This window comes from Polyodon spathula, chromosome 7 (genome assembly GCF_017654505.1).
Source record: "Polyodon spathula isolate WHYD16114869_AA chromosome 7, ASM1765450v1, whole genome shotgun sequence".
Taxonomy (NCBI): domain Eukaryota; kingdom Metazoa; phylum Chordata; class Actinopteri; order Acipenseriformes; family Polyodontidae; genus Polyodon; species Polyodon spathula.
The window spans coordinates 30,646,527-30,665,709 of record NC_054540.1 but is presented as its reverse complement, the minus strand read 5'-3'; the positions used below and the strand labels follow the sequence as shown (position 1 = coordinate 30,665,709).

The window sequence follows — 19,183 nt, the reverse complement described above, 5'->3', positions numbered from 1 at the left end:
TGAATTTTGATTGTGTGCTTTTTTTCTTCTTAATTGATCACATATAAAGTTAAGATTAAAATCCAAGGTCCTAAACTTAATCTCAAATTTCAATACAGAATGGCATAATTCAGAGATTATAAGATATAATTGTAATAGGAAAATAATCTATTGCAAATCTAAATGAAGAATTCCCTTTTTGTTTTTGATTTGACAAGACCACGGCCTGTGTTTAGGAGGGCATTTTAAAACACAGTCCACTGAAGCTCTTGTTGCTAATGGGTTTCCTGTAGAATATTTCTGCTTCATTGATTCTCCTTCCAGTTTTACAATATTAAGTCCTTACAAGCAACACCCCTGTCTGCTTCCCTAAGTGGCTCACAGCACTACATGCTGTGATGTGCAAAGCTTTCCTTTTTGTATAGCTTATTTTATAAAGTACCAAAAATACTGGGATAAAAGATTCCTGATGTACTTTTTTGTCATAATGCTGGGTTAGCAATAAATACGTGTACACAGTTATCATAGTTTTTGTTACTCTGTGCATTTAAAAGCTGTGCCAGGATAGCAGCGCCACAACTGAAATATAACCCTAGGGTTTGCTCAGTAGTGTCTTGTCTCCATGTACTTGACCACTCTGACTGCAACAGCATAGAAACTGACAAACATCACTCAAAACTAATATGCTCACAGTTTGTGTATGCTTATTTATGCAGCTGTTTTTAAGAACAAAAAGAAGAAAATACCCTATTTTAAGGGAAACTGATTCTAAACAAATTCTGCCATTCCATTGAACTGGGCATAAACAATAAGGGGCCCTCACTGGGAACAAAATGAAAGGTTTCCAACCTGAGGCCATTAGACAATTATTTTCCTTAAAGACATTTATACAATGAAAGCACAGCACTGGAATGTATGAAGCTGGATGCGAAAAACAGTTGTCATGAAAATAAGACACAAAGTTGTTACTCCAAAGGGAAAGTAAATTAAAATGTTTGTTACAAAGCTCGTAAGAAACAATTAAGAATATTTACTTGAGACCTAAAAAGGGTCCCTTAAGATGTTTCTTACTCCATTTGTAACACTATTCCATTTGCCTTTTTCAAAGAAGTGGTGCAAAGTAAATGATGATAACTGTAAGACTGGTGCAAGTGCAACAGTCTGTATAGTACAAGGTTTAATATACTTGCTTAAACTACAGTAAGTTAGACACACTCCTGGAATAGGGGGTAGCCTAGCCCTACGCTGTTTTTTTAAATTTTATTTAAAGGAAGGCTTTCGAGATTAGAATCACTCTCTAACTTTGGTACCACTGTCATGTTCCTCTGGTTTATAAAGTTTTAGATTTCACATGTATTTTTAATCCTGATGTTCTCTTAAGTTAACTGGAGAATATATATATATATATATATATATATATATATATATATATATATATATATATATATATATATATAGGTGTTAGTGATATAGATTTTTGTACCCCTGTAGACATATATATATTGACGTCAGTCTAAGAAGACATGGTGACCAGTGTCAACTTTTGTCTCTTATGAATACAGAAAACAAAATCTACATAGTGTATTAGACTTATATATAATATATATATATATATATATATATATATATATATCAAATTCCTTTAATGTAACAAATATCAAACCTGCAGCAGGAAAAGCAGATTTGTCAAATACAAATTTGATAATGTTGAACAAGTCCAGTTTTTATAAACATTTGTTTTTTTGTTTGTATTATTATAACATAATGCTATCAAATATGTATAAAAAAAATCTCTTTAAAAACATGATAGTGTTAATTGTATGCAGATCTTTTACAGATTTGCATCACAAAGCATTACTGTACATGCATTTTAACACATTAAAATGAATATAAAAAGGTTAATAAAGATCTTTCTGGAAAATTAAACAGTTAAATCTTATTCTCATCTGACAGTACTTCAGAAGAATTGATTCCCCCTGCGCACCCCCTTTCAATTTCACGCATTTTGAGTTTAAAAATACATAAGTGAAAGGGTTATACTGAATAAGGCCAAGAGGCTGAATTGATCAATGTCTGACCTACTGGGAATAGCCACAGGAAGATTTTTTTAAGAGCATTTTGCACCACTGAGGAATCACACTGGTTTGCATCACCCACCCATCTGTGGTTATATCAGGATTGCACATAAAAATGCTGTAAAAATAAATTCATCCCATCAAGGTACAAATTGATCAAATCACCCCAAAGAGCAGCACTGATAAGGGGTTTTGAAAGCCTTCCTGTAACTGCAGGTCTGGAGTCTATGAAACAGATGTCCCCAGATTACAAACATTTTAATGGGAAATCTCAAACGGGTATGGACTGCATTTAAATGACTCGTGTACAGTGGGCTCCAAAAATATTAAGAGAAGGAATAATTGGGAATTATGTAAACTTTATGTAAATAATACAATTAATATACTGGAATACCTGATATAATTAGGGCTTCTGTTTTTTATTCATTAAATTTTTTGGTGCTTATTTTTTTTTTTTTTTTAGCTATTTTCGAGTTATGTAAATCTTTTTTTCGGGGCTTTCACTTTTTATATACTGTATGAAATTATTGTTTTCAGTTACTTTCCAAAATGCTTGGGTGTTTTTCTTCTTTCACAATAATAGTAACTCGACAATACTTGTACACTTAGTTGTACCATCTTTCCTTTGTCTTCCACAACAAAATTATTATGGTCATGGGCACATTCTTCTGTGTTTTTTGTGTCAAGGCATTTTGTTACATTTCGCCACAATTCTGTTTTAAATTCTCAATATTTAACTGAAATGTAGTTTTAAATCCTGCGAACAAGCCTTCTACCCTACTTGTAATCTGGTTTTAAATCTCGCAAGTGGAGTCTTCAATAGAAATGTAGAATTTGCTTCCACTCAGTAGTTGGGGTGGGTTTGAAGTATTCAGAAGGAATCAACGATGAAAATGAGTCAGAAAGGAAAAACACTTCCCAACTGCATGGAAAGGCAGTTTTAATTTTTTTGTAGTAGGTTTTTTTATATGAGAAAGGGGTGAAGTCAACATGAATTGAGTAACCATTTCCAGTGTTTTTCCGGTGTTTAATTGCTATAAATTGAAAACATTTTTTGCATCGAGGGTGTTTTATCAGTTTTTATTGGTTATAATCAGAAGCACTAATTATAAGTTACCAATAATATGAGTGATTACTTACATAAAAGCGGTTTGCCATGATGAGTTTCCAGCAATATTCTGAAATAATAATATTCAACAGTTTTTCCAAAGTTTTGGAATGGCAGAAAATTCTGGGTTAAATATCATTATCATTGCCATGGCATACCCTATTCACTATCTAATTGGAGAGCTGTACTGTATATGTTTGGAGCCCACTGCATGTGTTGTACCAAGTACCCCCTCTACGTTTTTTTTGTAAGTGTATTGCACTTGAATGAAGGCTGTCCTGGGTCCAACAGTACAGTCTTTTTGTTTTCGTCACTCCTTGTGTTCCCTGTCAGAAGTCCGGCTTACTTACTGTTTGCCTACCTTAGAATTGCAGTACAGGTATAGAAATGTAGGACATAGCTTTGGGGATGGTAAACAGGGTTGTGACCCAACACAACTGTAACAAACAAACAATAACAAATAAAAAAAAAAAAGAATAAATGCTTCATGATTTACAGTCACCCACTTTTTTTTTTCTGCTTGTTGCGATTTCTCGGCCTCTGCATGACTTCATTATACGTCAAGTTCACATGATTGCGATAAAGTACACCATTGCTGAATAAATAGGGTTTCCCAGCGTTTTTAAAAAAAAACAGAACAAACCAGTCCAAGGTAGGTTAGTGTTAGTGTGTCGAGTGTGCCCCTCACTCACAGGCGAGCTTGCTGTCAAAGCTGGAGAGTCCAATGGCGAAAGCCTGCAAGGCACACATGGGGTAGTTATAATCCAGAGTGAAGACATCTTCTGCTACTCTTCCAAACTGCATCACAATGTAGTCCGCTGGGTAAAATGGAAAGGTGGAAGTCAGTATGGAATTTCTAGGGTTAGCTTGTCCATAAAACAGCAAGAACATCACAAAAAAAGAGATTATAACGACACACACTCCTAAGTAGTTTACAAAAAGGATTAGCAGCTTTTTATAACTAGAACAATAACAACCATGTTACTCTGCCCATTAATTTTGGGAAAACTAGATAATCCTTTTCTTTATGATACTCACTGCTTTATATCTACTTTTACTGAAAACTGCAATGAGTTATCAAAGGAGGGACTGTAGTATTTAGTATGCTCGAGTCAATTTATCTTTTCTTTAGTTATATACAGTGCCTTAAATTCACATATGTGGTTTATTTAAACAGCATTAGATACTGTTATGTCTCTTAAAAGCATTCTAAAGATCTAGCTAGCACCACTCTATTATATTTTACCAACTGCCTTTTGGTGGTAGTTTCTACAGAATATGCTACTTCTTAATAATGGCACCATCTACACCCCCTTGAAAGTCTACATCCCCTTGAACTTTTCACATTTTGTTGTATCAGTGCCTCAGTTTTGTGCATTTAAATTAGGATTTTTTTCCACTTATCTACACACCATACTCCACACTGTTAAGGGGAAATTTTTATTGAGAAAAAAATTATATATTAAAAATACAAAACTGAAAGATCATAATTGGATAAGTCCCCACCCCCCTCAGTTAATATTTGGTGGAAGCACCTTTGGCAGAAATTACAGCTGAGAGTCTGCTGGGATAGGTGTCTACCAACTTTGCACACCTAGATTTGGTAATATTTGACCATTCTTCTACAAAACTGTTCAAGCTCTGTCAAGTTCCTTGGGGAGCGTTGATGGACAGCAATCTTCAAGTCATGCCACTAATTTTCGATTGGATTTAGGTCGGGGCCCTGACTGAGCCACTAAAGGACCACTTACCTTTTTGTTCCTTAGCCATTCCAGTGTAGCTCTGGCTGTGTGCTTTGGGTCCTTGTCATGCTGAAAGGTGAACTTCCGTTCCAGTTTCAGCTTTCCTGCAGAGGGAAGCAGGTTTTCCTCAAGGACTTCTCGTACTTTGTTCCATTCTATCCTTCTATCCTGACAAGTGCCCCAGTCCCTGCCCATGAGAAACATCCCCATAACATGATGCTGCCACCACCATGCTACACTGAGTTCTTGAAGGACGGTGTTCTTTGGGTGATGCGCTGTGTTGGATTTGCGCCAAACATAACGTTTTGCATTTAGACCAGAAAGTTCCATTTTAGTTTCCTCAGACCACAAAACTTTTTGCCACATGGCTACAGAATCTCCCGAGTGGTTTTTTTTTTGCATACTTCAAACAGGATTCAAGGTGGTCTTTCTCGAGTAATGTCTTCCTTCTTGCCAACCTACCACACAGGCCAGATTTGTGAAGTGCTTGGGATATTGTTGTCACATATACACTTTGACCAGTCTTAGCCATAAAAGCCTGTAACACTTGCAAAGTTGCCATTGGCCTCTTGGTACCCTCTCTGATCAGTCTCCTCCTTGCTCGGTCAGCCAGTTTGGAGGGAGGGCCAGATCTAGGCAGGATCTTGGTGGTGCCATACACTTTCCACTTCTTAATAATCGTCTTGACCATGCTCCAAGGGATATTCATGGCTTTTGATATTTTTTTATACCCATTCCCTGATCTTTGCCCCAGAGTTCTTTTGAAAGATTCTTGGTGCTCATGGTTGAGTCTTTGCTTTGAAATGCACTACCCAGCAGAGGGAACCTACAGGAACTGCTGAATTTATCCTGAAATCATGTGAATCACTACAATTTAACAGGTGGAGGCCACTTGGTGTGTGATTTTGAAGGCGATTGGTTACACCTGTGCTAATTTAGGATTGCTATTACAAGGGGGGGTGGACACTTATCCAACCAAGCTATTTCAGTTTTTATTTTGAATTAATTTTCTACAAATTTCTAGAATATGTTTTTCACTTGGAAGTTGTGGGGTAGGATGTGTAGACAAATGACCCAAAATAAATAACTAAATAAATAAATAAATAAATGCATTTTAATTCCTGGCTATAAAGCAACAGAAGATGAACATTTTGAAAGGGGGTGTAGACTTTATATAGGCACTGTATATGTGTGTATATATATATATATATATATATATATATATATATATATAATATATATATATAAAAAACATATATATATATATATATATATACACACACACACACACACACACACACACACATATATATATACATATATACATACATACACACACGCACACACACACTGCTACAGATACTGGATTTCACAAAGTACCAAGGGAGTACTTAGATCCAACACCATTTCAGTCAACTGAACAGACACCAACATGCATGGGAACTAGTGGCCAATGAACTTCTGGGTCAAAACCAATGTTTTGTAGAAAAAGACTTTGTAGAAAAAGAAATTCAGAAATGACTTCACTAACAACTTATCATTTTACCAGATGGATCAACCAGATAAATCACACATGAGGCTTGTTAACAAACATCGTTTTTGAAATGTTACTCAAACCTTTCACAAGTATGCCTAATTCACATAATATTACATAGCTGCAAAAATCATATACAGTCTCTGCTTAACTCCATCAGATGTCATAAATACAGGATTCATACAGTTGTTTTGATACAAATTTCAAGGACTTTTCAAGGACCATTTTGACATTTTTTAAAGACCTAATTGAAGGAGTTTGACAATTTTCAATGATTCTAACTAATAATCAACTGTAAAAATAAAGCTTTTGCATTAACAGTTTATTTCACTGTATAATAAGTATAGATGAGCTCTGGACCAGTAAACTTTCATATTCAGTAACACTGAGTCAGTTTTGGTCCTATAGATGAGGGTTTCATTCTAAAAGCAGTACAACAATTCAGTGTTTTAATCAATGTCAGAGGCAATACAAAAATGTTGTGTCACAATCACAAGTGCCTAAGTGGGGGGCCAAAATGAAGGACTAACCGCCAAGCATAGAGAAGCAATTATTAATATTAACTAAGCTCTAAGAAACTAAGCAAACCTTGCTGTTGTGAAGTTATGGTTTTAATAATTGCAAACCAACGAAATTGGGCAGGTGTTTCAGCATAAAATGTTTAATACTTACTTACTGAGCATGCATTAATTACAAAAACATGCAAGTAGCACCAAATGGCACAACCAGTACCAACGGCATCTCTGCACAGTGCTGCACCTAGAATTCCCACATGTAGTTTATTCAAGGAAAGTGTTAAAACAAAGAAAAGCATGTACTGTTCTTTTAAAGGTAAGTATTCCCTAAGCAATAATGGAACTACTGCTACTGCAACCAAGTCATTTCTTGTTAGTTTTAAAATATTACTTTAATTATTGGGGCATGTTTTGCACTTGCTTTGGATCAGGTACACAATTTTATATCTTAATCATGGGTTGACAGTGCGCAGAATAATAGGGAGAGTAATACAAGCAAAAATATTTTACTTCCCTGATGATTTCAAATCAAGTTACAGTTCAACAGGAGGGGAAAAAAAAAAAACAAACAAAAAAAAAAAAACCTGTAAAAAGGTCACAGAAATCAAGTGTGTGCAAAAACACTGAACAGTTCACCACGATAAAAATACCCCACCCCCCATTTTTTGGGGCATTTCTACATGAATCATAGAAATGGACCTGGGAGAGGTCATTTTGATGGAATTCCTTCACCCATGAATATGTCTATGAATTATCATTGCAACTGGAAGAGAGAGCACTCACGGTCATTCTCGTGGACGATCTGAAAGTTCTTCACGGAGGCCTGTGTGACCCTGCCGTGGAAGTTGAGTACGTAGGACTGCGTGTCATCATTCCACACGGGCGCCTTGTTGTGCAGCTCAATCAGGTTATCCATGGACAGGTTCTGCCACTTAGTCAGCAAGCTCTCGTGATCCTTAAACCGATCAGCAGAAATCAGGATCATCAACTAAATTAGAATCGCCTAATTTATGCATCTCTTGAAGGTAGGTTTTGTCAGCTGAGTAGGAGGCACTTTCCCCACTGAACCAGAAATACAAAATATCCCAGCATGGTGTTACCGACAGTATTGTGTGCTGCTTGAGGTGCCATCCTTCATAAAAGAGGGTCTCTTTCAAAAAGGAGCAAGTACCCAGGTCACCACTGTAAATAACAACCCGTTCTACACTGGCCTTACCTGGTAAAACCAGAACCAGTATGTTAAGTAATATACAGTACACCACCACTCACTATGAAGGAAATAAATCAGTTACTTGAACACTTTTATCCTGTGCTGGGATCTACATGGATAATATGTAGAATATCTTCTCAGTTGTTTGTATAGAACCTGAATTCAGGCAACTTGTTCTTAAGCTATAACCTTTGTTAGCCTAACAAATCACAAACCAGAACTCATAAATATTAATACCTAGATTGATGCATATCCATCTCAATCTTCACCACAAATGGCTGTGGTTTATTAGCTTTTTCTACCCTCTCTCTCGTCCACCACTCAGTCTCCAAATGAATGTATCTCGTCCCCTGTACTCACGTTCCTGGGTCGCACTGGCACCCTCTCATGACTCATGTTCATCCCTGGGATTACCACTGTCATCTTCCTCGGACCCTTAAAACCCAGGACATTGGTCTCCTGGAAACAGAAAAAGTGACAGTATGGTCACTGAAACAACACAGCTCCTGCAGGTAACTTGGTGGATGGGAGACTTTGACATTTTTAAATATTAAGAACTATGGGCCAGGTAATTCGAATGTGCTGAGAAACATTTTGATTTTGTGGAAAATACGTTTTTTGAAATTCACACTTAAAGGTGGACTACTTGCATAATTATTCACAACTCCTCCTCCAGAGTTGAGGAAAAAATAAGCAAGGTTTATTTATTTTTCGCAACTCCCATTTAAAATTTTTACTCACAGGCACAAGTTTTTCTCATGGCAGAACTGAGGGGAAACCCGCCTGCACTGCCCTTGCAAAATTTGCATCTCTTTTGAATATCTGGCTATATACTGTGCACCACTTTTTATTTTATATATTTTGGTCATTTGTTTTAGCTCATTGTGTTATATACTGTGTACTTAAATAGCCGCTAATTGTGCAATGTACTGTATACAATTTTATTTATTTTACTTATTTAAAAACAAAAAGCCTGTTCAACACATTTTGACCCACATGCAAGCCTGAGCTAGCAGCTTGTCCATTTCAAATCATTGAGAAGGGAGTACAGCCGATAAAAAGAAATCAGCAAGTACTTTAGACTAATTTGTAATCCATCCAAAACTTCAAACAATTAAACAAACAATCTAAGATGTGTTGATGAAGGCATTAGCTATGACGCTTGCCTGTTGGTAATAGAAATTTGACATTATGAATAAGTACACCAATCTGCTTTTGCCTTTTCTTAACAAATGTGGTGTTGCATCAGATTTCATCTACTCGATTGATGAAGGCTGCTCAATTCTACGAGGGAACACCCTAATAGATAAATGTACTAAACTGCAATTAAGACACACAAAAAACATCTTCATAGTGGTAGGATTTCAGTGAGGGTGTTCAGTGTTTGTGTGAAGCAGCAAGCTGTTTTAGAGCAGTACTCACATAGCAGATGGCAGCCAGCTCCTGACGTGTGTTACTCTCCTCCAGCAGGCCCTGTGCCTTGGTTGGATTCGCCCCATTGTCATACACAGTAAACTTCGTCCCCATCAGGTTAGACCTGAGCAAACCAGAGCCATAATCAACACCCCACGTGTACCAATTGTTCAACTGATTACTGATAAACAAGGTAACAGGATCAATATGCACGAAACTTATGTCAAAACAAGAACATGGCTTAGTCAGCTGACCCCTCCCCGATAGTCAGAAATAAAACCAGAACTCTGTCTCTAATCATGTTTGTATATTGGACAAAACATTAATACATTGTCTCTGCTAAATACATATATTATATAATAATAATAATAATAATAATAATAATAATAATAGCAGCATGAGGGATGCAGTGAAGGTTACGTTACTTTATTTCTGATTTAGCATTATAACTACCATCTCCTTAGTTATTTTATAGACTGACTAATGAGGTGGTAAATCTACACATTTACCGATTAATATATAGAGTTTCCGATTTTACACATGAACCGTAACGCACACATACACACACACATAACCACATTAGTTACATATGTTCAAAACTGTTAAATTTAGTACTCACCAACCTGTACTAAAATCACTAGTGATTTAGATGACACTTAAATCCCCACTGCATTGTAAATAGTGTAACTGCTTCTTTCATGCCAATGGACATTTCTAAAATGTATAAATAAATCACTTCCTTCTTCTAAGCAATTTGGAATGTATTTCTGCCAGACAACAATCCTAACTGGGGCAAACAAATTCCCAGCTCAACACACTTATTTTGTTCTACTGTGGATGACGAAAATAAATAAATAAAATAAAATAAAATAAACAATTTAAAATCCTTTTTAATCCTTTGCTGGCTCTTCACTATTATTTAACATTCACAGAACTTGAAGGTGGTCGGCTTTGAAATTACAGATTAAGGATAAGATTACCTTAGCTTGCCAACAAAACTCTCCCCTTCCCTAGAGAGGTCTGTGGGGTCGACAGAAATCAGATAATTAGATGTCTTGCTCTTCTTTCTCTTCCTGCCTGCAAGTAAAAATACCTGGGACCCAAAACAGAGAAACATTGAACAAGATGCACTCCCCAGATAACACAGAGAAACAGGGCACATGAAAAATGGGATTTGTAGGTAAACCAGATTTTAGTACCAAAATAGTTAATTACAAATGATGACATTTAGATAGCATTATATTTAGAATATTAGAAATTAAAAGTAGTAAAATAAACTTAATAAATTCAATGACAAACAGATCAAATGTCTTCAATGAATGTTTAATAGTTGTTATTAAAACATTTAAGGATTAAAGAAATTCTTTGAAATCTGATTTACAATCACACGTTACATACAATCCTCTCAATTTTAAAATAAATTTATACAATCACATTGAGGCCTCAAGATAACACGACAACTGCTGAATAGCCGAGTGGTGGTGATGTGTATTTTCCTGGATGGTCTTGAATACTGAAATATTTTCAACATTCATGAGGACTCGTGGTGCCTTGTGTTTACTGCAATACGAAAGGAGCTATCTATATAATATACATATGATGCTGCTGCTGTAGTTTTGGATAGTTCCACAAAGGTTCACAGTGAGCTAGGGCTAGGAAGGTTTATTTCAAAGCAATCAAAAAGGGGGTACAGCCTTCCATAGGCAACCATTCAAAATATTTTTAGTGGATTGATTTGGTCTGGAATTTCTATTTGGAGAACTAAAAACAAAAAATGAACATTTTAAACTCAAAACTCAAAACTGCAGACTTATTGCACTGTAGGAAAGATAATTTCACTCAATACAACAGAAGAGTAATCTATTATACGCATTTCTATTCTTTTTCAGAGCTGAACTGAATACTATCACATTTCTTGGTTGTATTGAACAGACTACCTACACTATCTTACCTTTCTGCCGTCATCCTTCTCCAGGTGCATGAAGTAGGTGGGGTAGAGCCCCCTGTCCATGCCCTTCTTGTCCCGTGTGATTCGGCACTTGATGGTGATGCTGCGCGGGGCAGGCCGTAGGGAGAACTCCTCTAGATTCTCCACCTCGATGGACGGGCCGTCTGCCTGGGGGGAAGTAGGGGCAGCTCTGTCCTGCAGAGAGACAAGAAGCTGTCACAGCCAGACACAATTACAGCACGTGGGCGAAATTATTTCACAAAGTTAGAACAAATATGTGAATACCTTGCATCCCCTGCCATGGCTGGATAACAATACTAGAGCTACCATTACCAAGTACAACATCATGGCCTACAAACACTACATGAAAAATGTAAGTAAATGTAAAACAGAGAGATGCCATCACATAGACACAGTTTCTGTGACTTACAGGCAGACAGATGGTCTTACACACTGGACATCTACATAAATCCTCAGATTCTTAATGATGCCACTACCATGTGGTAAAGAATGTTAGCTAGTTTCATCGGACAAGTGGTTTACTAGATACGAGCAAAACTCGTACATGCCAGCAGATATACAGACGTATGGATGGGCACCTCTACTAAACCACAGCAGGGGGCAATAAGAAGAAACATTTGTACAAAAGATGTGATATCTACAAAAAAGGGCTAAGTTGCAATAAAAGATCAGCCCACTAAGCCTGTAGCACAAAAAGGAGAGAGAGAAAGACTCACTGTGCTGGATTTGACACTGGTGGTGGAGGCAGGTCGGGGGGTCTCACAGTGTGGAGACTGAGATCTGGCACTCTTTTCTTCATCATCACTGTCTTCTTCATCAAAGTTCAGACTGCCAGAGATTCCTGTGATATAACTAGGGGTCAGATTGCATTCTTTCTGTTCACTCAAAGAAAAACAAAATACTTCAAAACTACTAAATAACGAAAGGAAAGTAGGTTAGCCTTTGCTTGGAGAGAGCCTTATTCCCTCAGATAGGCTTATGGGTAGCTTAAAACAGCATTTTGTGTTTGGCACGCAATACCAGTGGATTGGCCAGTAGGGGGATTGGTCTGCAGAGTTTTAGGTTTCTCCAGCAAATAAGTGTTCTACAGCAGTAGTTATTTTTTATAAAAGGATAGAACATTTTAAATAAATACATAATTGACAGCTAATTAGTCAAAGTTTTTACCTTTCAAATGAGCTGTTGATTATCACTCGAAGACTTGTAGAATCAGAGAAATTAATGTTTGAAGTAGCGAGTGTGAGTGAAACTGCAGTGAACAGAGCCAAAATGGCAGCTTCCATGTATAGGGCAACAAGTGTAAAAAAAAAAAAAAAAAAAAGCATTAATGTTAACAGGTGATTTTTTGCCCCCACGCCTGATTTAATGTAAAGCGTATATTTTTTCCTAGATTTAACTAAAAAAAGTCTAGATTTCGCTAAATACATAAATGTCAACAAACACATTCTTAAGTCGGACTGTAAGCGCAGCTCTGCAGCATACAATGCCATAACAAATGCGTAAATGGGTGTGGGCTTGCATGTTAAAAGGACTATGCACACCGGACGCGAAAGACGCGAGCGAGCAAATAAAAAACTAATTCAAACTATTGATTTAAATGAAGTAATGCACGCCACAAGCAAAAGTTTTGGGGTAGGGGGAGGGGTTGCCTTTTAAAAAGTTTGCGCACCACTGTTCTACAGGGGAACAGCTTAGCTGCCTTGTAACACGTTAGAGAAAGTCTATCTCCTGCCTGGAATACAGTCATTATATACTGTATATGGATACATCTGAATGCATAATGTGCACTCCAGGTGTTGAGCTGGAATATTTAAGGGCTCATGCTTAGGTGCAACACACCTATTAAAGCAAAACAAATTTACACTAAAACATCCCTCTTCATAGTTTAGTACAGTATTTTATTTTTTAATTTTTTTAATGTACTCTATGTATTTCACTATGCATAAAACTAATGTTGCAAAAATGCTAAAAGGTTAGGGAGAAAAGAGTTAAAAGGCTTTTTTTTCCGGAATGTTTCCAGAATTACATCCAATACTGCGCAAGTCAATTGTGGCACACACAATAAACCGATAGGAGGAAATTCACCAAATGAACGTGCTACAGAATTTTAGGCTGGAAGTGGAAATACAATATTTAGTGTGAGTTTGATTTAAATGGCAAGAGTGTGTCCCTGTGAAAGTGCAGAATTCTGGTGTTTTAATATATCTGACAATTCAACTCTTCCTCATGTCAAATAGTCCTCATAATAAGCTGTTATGCAACAACTGGTTGTGGTAGTAAAATTTAGTTTGGGGCCACCACCTGAGTAATTAGCCCCAAATATAATTTTAATTTTAATATTTTTTTTTTTAAAAAACATTCCTCTTATTATGATAGTTGTGATAATTAAGAGTGCTTCCAGAGTTTGTTGCTACCATATTGAGTTATTATAATGTTTCCTTTTGCCAGTCTTTGAGCTAGCTAATGTTGGCACTGACCTTTTTAAAGGTAACACTGTGACATAGTGTTTATGGAATTAGGAATGTAGTCCAGTACTGACACTGAAAATTCTCCAGACATGCTCAAAGCCAAGTAAAGACAGATACAAAGAACAATCTGGGGCTACTCAGAATGAATAAACAGTAAGTGAAATGGACCCCCCCCCCCCCCCCCCCCCAACCCAAAAAAAAAAAAAACATTTTGGCTACTGTACTTAGTGTTTTTTTTGTTGTTTTTTTACACAAAGCAATGTGTTCAAATTAATTTAGGACCACCCTCTAAATAGTAAAGCAATTTCCACTCTTGCCTTCTTATACAAAAGAGGCATCCTCCACTGTAGGAAATGAAAAGAACACCCAGTGTAGCACGAAGCAAAGTCTAACTGTGGTTTACAGATTAGCAACCATTAGCAGCCACCATTTCCTCCAAGCAAAACACCCAGGCTGGAGGCTGGAATATCCACTTTTCCTTGACAATAACATTCTGCTAGACAGGTACAGCTAGAAAATGGATTCAGTCTAAAGATGTGAGAAAACAACAATACAACAAGCTTAACCTTTTCATCCATGAAATATTGAAAATAGCTGAAAACTACATATCATCTAAGTTAGTTCTGGCTGCAGGCACACACGTTTCCTCTCTCACTCTGTAAATAGAACAGCTATTCTACCTGCTGTTTCTGCTCTAGGAAGTAAACATAGAGAAAGTCTACTGTGGTATACCGATAATAATTTTACATGAGAAACATATTAAGCTCATATTTTAAAGAACGAAACAAGCTTTTTGAAAACTTTGAACCCTGCACAGGTCATTGCATTTTTAATGGACCAGAAACAAAACAAATGTAGATTGTCAGAGAAATGTTGCCTTTGGGAAAAGTGGATAGTGCTCAGCCCCCCAGCCTCCCACCAGTGAGAAGCCCCTTGGTTAGTGCTCCGCCATACTACCTGATTGTATCAGTTTCTCGCGGGCTGACATGGGGGGTGGCAGTGGCTCCACAGGGATCTCATCTAGGGACCCTTTCTCCACTGCATCACACCCTGCCTCGGCCCCCGAACTTATCACCTTCTCTCTGGGTTTCTCAGCTAAGGAGGGAGAGGCACACTCACACAAGGGTTTCCAACAAACTTTTACCACTGTGGATAGAGTCACAGGATTTAACTGGTAGTGCTGGCATGCTGGCTTAGTGTGCCATGCCTTACCAAATGATTTGTTTATCAATATTTTGACATTTTTCTTTACACATCCTAGGGAATGAATGGGCACATTCCAAAACTCAATAGTGAGCTTTAACATTCCTTAAAAACGGTCCTGAGCTAAAACGTTTGACTTTCACTGTTGACAGAGCTGACTCAATATAGAGTTGAAAGGCTGGTGCCACCCTTTGAGAGTTTTATCCTGGTAGGAAAGCAACAAAACAATTTTAATAAGGAAATACACAGCTGACGCAATGGCATTTACCTGCTAGATAGGCCATCATATATATTTTTCAAATTTTGAAAAAGCTCACCCCCAGTGTTTTGGGACTGACTAGGTCCTAATGTATTCTTCTAACAATGGTGAACACTCAGAACAAAAAAACTCTTAATAGTTGCTGAAAAATCTTTTTTACTAAAGAAACCTTTGGCTGATACTGCTAAGTGACCTAAAGTGGGTCTAACATAAAAAAGTTTCTTTCTAAACAGTTTCCTCTTCTTGCCTATGCATCATCTCACTTCACCAAATGATACCAGGAGATAGTTAAGTGCTGGTGTAACAACTGTTACATACCAGGTATGATACATGCTCTGTGTCTGCTTAAGATGCGGGTTACAACAGGGTTCTCCCCAGGAATTCTGTACAGCCGGGTGGCAGAACATTACAGCAGAGAGCACTCCTAACAAAAAAATAAACTTGCCTTCCCTTAAATATACAATACGACAAAGAATTTGAATAATGTGTTGTCTTTAGTTGACTATATCTGGTTGCGGTTTTTTATGTTCTACATATTCTTTTTCATTTCTGTTTTGTATTATGGTAATTTAGGTACTCTGTGATTTGACTGGTGAAAGATAACGTAGGTTTATTGGAGTTAACAAAAAAACAAAAGCAAAATGGTAATTTTTTTTTTTTTTTTACAAAATAGCACTCACACACGTTTAGTCATAATTGTTGCATGAAACTGGAGTGTAATAATCCAGAACCACTGGACTTAAGCATTTGTATGTTAGCTGACAATGTTCAGCTGATATCCTATCATGACTTTCTTCTCAAAGGTGTAAAGCCTCTATATATGAACCCCCAATATCTCTCAAGCACATGCGTACATATTGTTACGCTATCACAACAAAAGGAATACGTTGTTTTTTTTTTTTTTTTTTTAATTATGTACTATATATCACCATACAGTACATTAATACAACAAAAAATGGACTGAATGATAATACCCGAAAATAATCGGACTATGTTTTTAATAAAGTAGCCGGTGCAAATATAGTAGGTGGTGGACTGCGCCAATCGCCAGCTTAATTTTGACCCCCTGCATTCATTGTCACTATTTTTGCTCTGAATATAATTGGTTATTTTTTAGTCATTTTTAACGTCTTAGCATCTTGAAGTGCTGAACACAGAAAACCCGCCCCTTTAACTCTCTAATTATTTAAATGTTGTGTCAAGACGTAACACAGCTGTCATGTGGTTCCAAGATTTTTTTTTTCATTAAACAGGAGAAGGCTCCCCGGGAATGCCAATCAGGGCCTCCCGATCAGCCTGGACATGCCTTCCTGTTTACAACAGCAGCAGCACAGCACAGCTGAACCAGCAACAGGGTCCTCCCTGTTACAAAGCGTCATTATCTTACTGAGGAATTCGAAGAGAAGCTTTTACAAATTCACCGTTTTGTTATAAGGCTCAGTTCTACTCAGATATTTTTCTACTTGCCAAACAATATCACAGTTCACAAAAAGGAAGAAAAACATGTGTGAGTAATCACAACTGCAAATGAGAAGAAGCGCACAACTGTAATGCTGTGACAGCAAACGGCTGCAAACTGCCTCAATACGTTGTTTTCTTAAATGAGTAAAATGCATTTTTGTAAATGCGGGTGGGAAATTTGGGCTGTGTCTTAAATTCGAAAGAAAACATTATTTTTTCTACCTATAAAAATATTGAAAAAACATGGATGTGTAATATAAGTAGTAAGAAAAAAAAAATTTCCAACTTGCACGGTTTTGAGGTAATTCGAATTATGCACCTTAGGTTGACAATCTTCACAGAATGTTTGAAAAACCATTACAAAAATTGTCAAAGAGACATTTTTGACATCTTGCAAATGATCTACCTAGCCTGTCACAAAAACAATGATTCAGTGTTCAGATTAAGATATTTGCCCGGGGTGACAGTGTCCCACAATTTTTTTAAGGTAATGACAGCTGCAGAGATTATAAATGCTATTATAAAGCTATTTTAAATGTATGTAATTCTGTTGGCTTTAGAAGGCAAATACCTTAGTATAAAGATCGTTGTAATCAGAACCTGATTAGCCGAGATGATATGGTTTATAATAGGCAATAAAGATTCATTTTATATTACTGCCAAGTTACTTATTCATAGTGTGCACTAGAATCACTTATACTGTACAGAACTTTGGAAAACATTTGTTATATAGGCTAGTACTACTAAACATAGATTTTATATTTTTTATATGCAACTAAATAATATTGCAATACAGAGGTTATGTTAAAAATGGTTAGCTGACAAAAGAATGCTGATAAACTCACATTGTTCTACACGTTTAACAACAGTGAAGCTCACAGTTGAGTTCTGGAGTGCTTCCAAACTGAAACTTTCACAAATTTCCCTGGCAGAGTTCACCAGGTGAAAGATGACTTGTTGTAAGAATGTCATCACCATATCCAGATCAGGTCTTTAGGAGGCAAATACCCATTCGGTAATGGTTACATTTCATACTTGAAAGAAAACTGCTATTTAAACTACTGTAACACCAATAGATAGTTCTAGGAAAGTTAACTCCACTCTAAAACACCAGTAAACAAACCTAATATTCTAACATGTCTATCAGCGTTCTTTACCGAAAATACCAGTATTTAATTCGTTGATTAAGGTTTGTCTTTCTGTAAAGCTACTTAGTGCTGAAAGAGTTTTCATACATAGACAATGCATAAACAAAAATGGTTTCCCTGATGTGTACGATATATTTTACCAGAGTATATATATATATTTCTAAATAATTGATAAAGGGTGCTCTGGTGCTGAGCCTAGTTTAACAATGTATTAACAAATAACTCCTGGAAGATCCCTGAGCAAGATTAATTGTATTCTGAAATGTTGTATTTAGAACATCATGTTACAAATATTTTACAAACTTTACAACCATGTCATTCACTAATTCAATTAATATATTTTCAATTGAAAGGATAAATGTTCACTTGACACATTTCTCTTATGTTGATTAAAATCAGCAGCATTAATTCTCAGACTAAAACTACTCACCAAATTTAAAAAGAACAAAGTGCATTAGAAGCAGTGGGGGGATGGAATTTGATTCCTTACTGTTACAAGGCTACACAGTTTAATTGGATAAAATAAATAATTAAATGAAGATTAACAAGACTTCAAATCACCATGGATAATTGGTTTATAATGTATTAAAAGACAGAGCGCCTTTAAAGTACACTGTTGACGTTTGGGTTTAGGGGAGTGATTATCACCTGTATCTCTGCAACAAGCACTTCTAAAAATATACAGTAAGCACATTACAGTATCCATGCCATGAAGAATGTCAACTCATTTAGTTCTTTGGATTAACTGTCTGAAATGTTGGCATTACAAAATGTATCAAGCACAGGAATATTTAAAATCAGCTATGTTCCTCAACAGAATGTGGCTATAAACGTATGGGTGACTATTAATAGTTTGTCTGAGGTTAAGTGATACACAGATTTTCATGTTGTACGTTTTCATTGTACTGTTTTGAAGCACTTGGGGACAAAAGGTATTAGTCACAGAGCAGAGGAATTTGGCAGGTAGAGTTGCCATGTGATGTGCTCTTCATGTCACAACTTCCACTATGCCCCATGGGAGGTGCCGATTTCCAACATTTACAGGCTTCAATCCATATGCTATTCAATATAATTTCCATTTGCTTCAAATTACAGCATC

The 19,183-nt window shown here is 36.6% G+C and overlaps 1 protein-coding gene across 4 annotated transcripts in view; it reads right to left on the bottom strand.

Annotated features, from left to right (window-relative positions):
* Window positions 1-3,063: 3,063 nt before the first annotated feature.
* The window catches only part of LOC121318511 (tubby-related protein 3-like), a 70,155-nt gene continuing 54,035 nt past the window's right edge, over window positions 3,064-19,183 (bottom strand). For 3 of the 4 annotated variants that reach the window (XM_041255254.1, XM_041255255.1, XM_041255256.1), the window contains 8 exons: window positions 14,971-15,108; window positions 12,262-12,386; window positions 11,528-11,719; window positions 10,557-10,669; window positions 9,586-9,700; window positions 8,524-8,622; window positions 7,737-7,908; window positions 3,064-3,980 (listed from right to left, as the gene is read on the bottom strand). In XM_041255254.1, the coding sequence (XP_041111188.1) occupies window positions 3,847-3,980; window positions 7,737-7,908; window positions 8,524-8,622; window positions 9,586-9,700; window positions 10,557-10,669; window positions 11,528-11,719; window positions 12,262-12,386; window positions 14,971-15,108 (1,088 nt within the window). In that variant the 3' untranslated portion in view covers window positions 3,064-3,846. The remainder of the gene's footprint in view (window positions 3,981-7,736; window positions 7,909-8,523; window positions 8,623-9,585; window positions 9,701-10,556; window positions 10,670-11,527; window positions 11,720-12,261; window positions 12,387-14,970; window positions 15,109-19,183) is intronic. The other variant, XM_041255258.1, reaches the window with a different exon arrangement.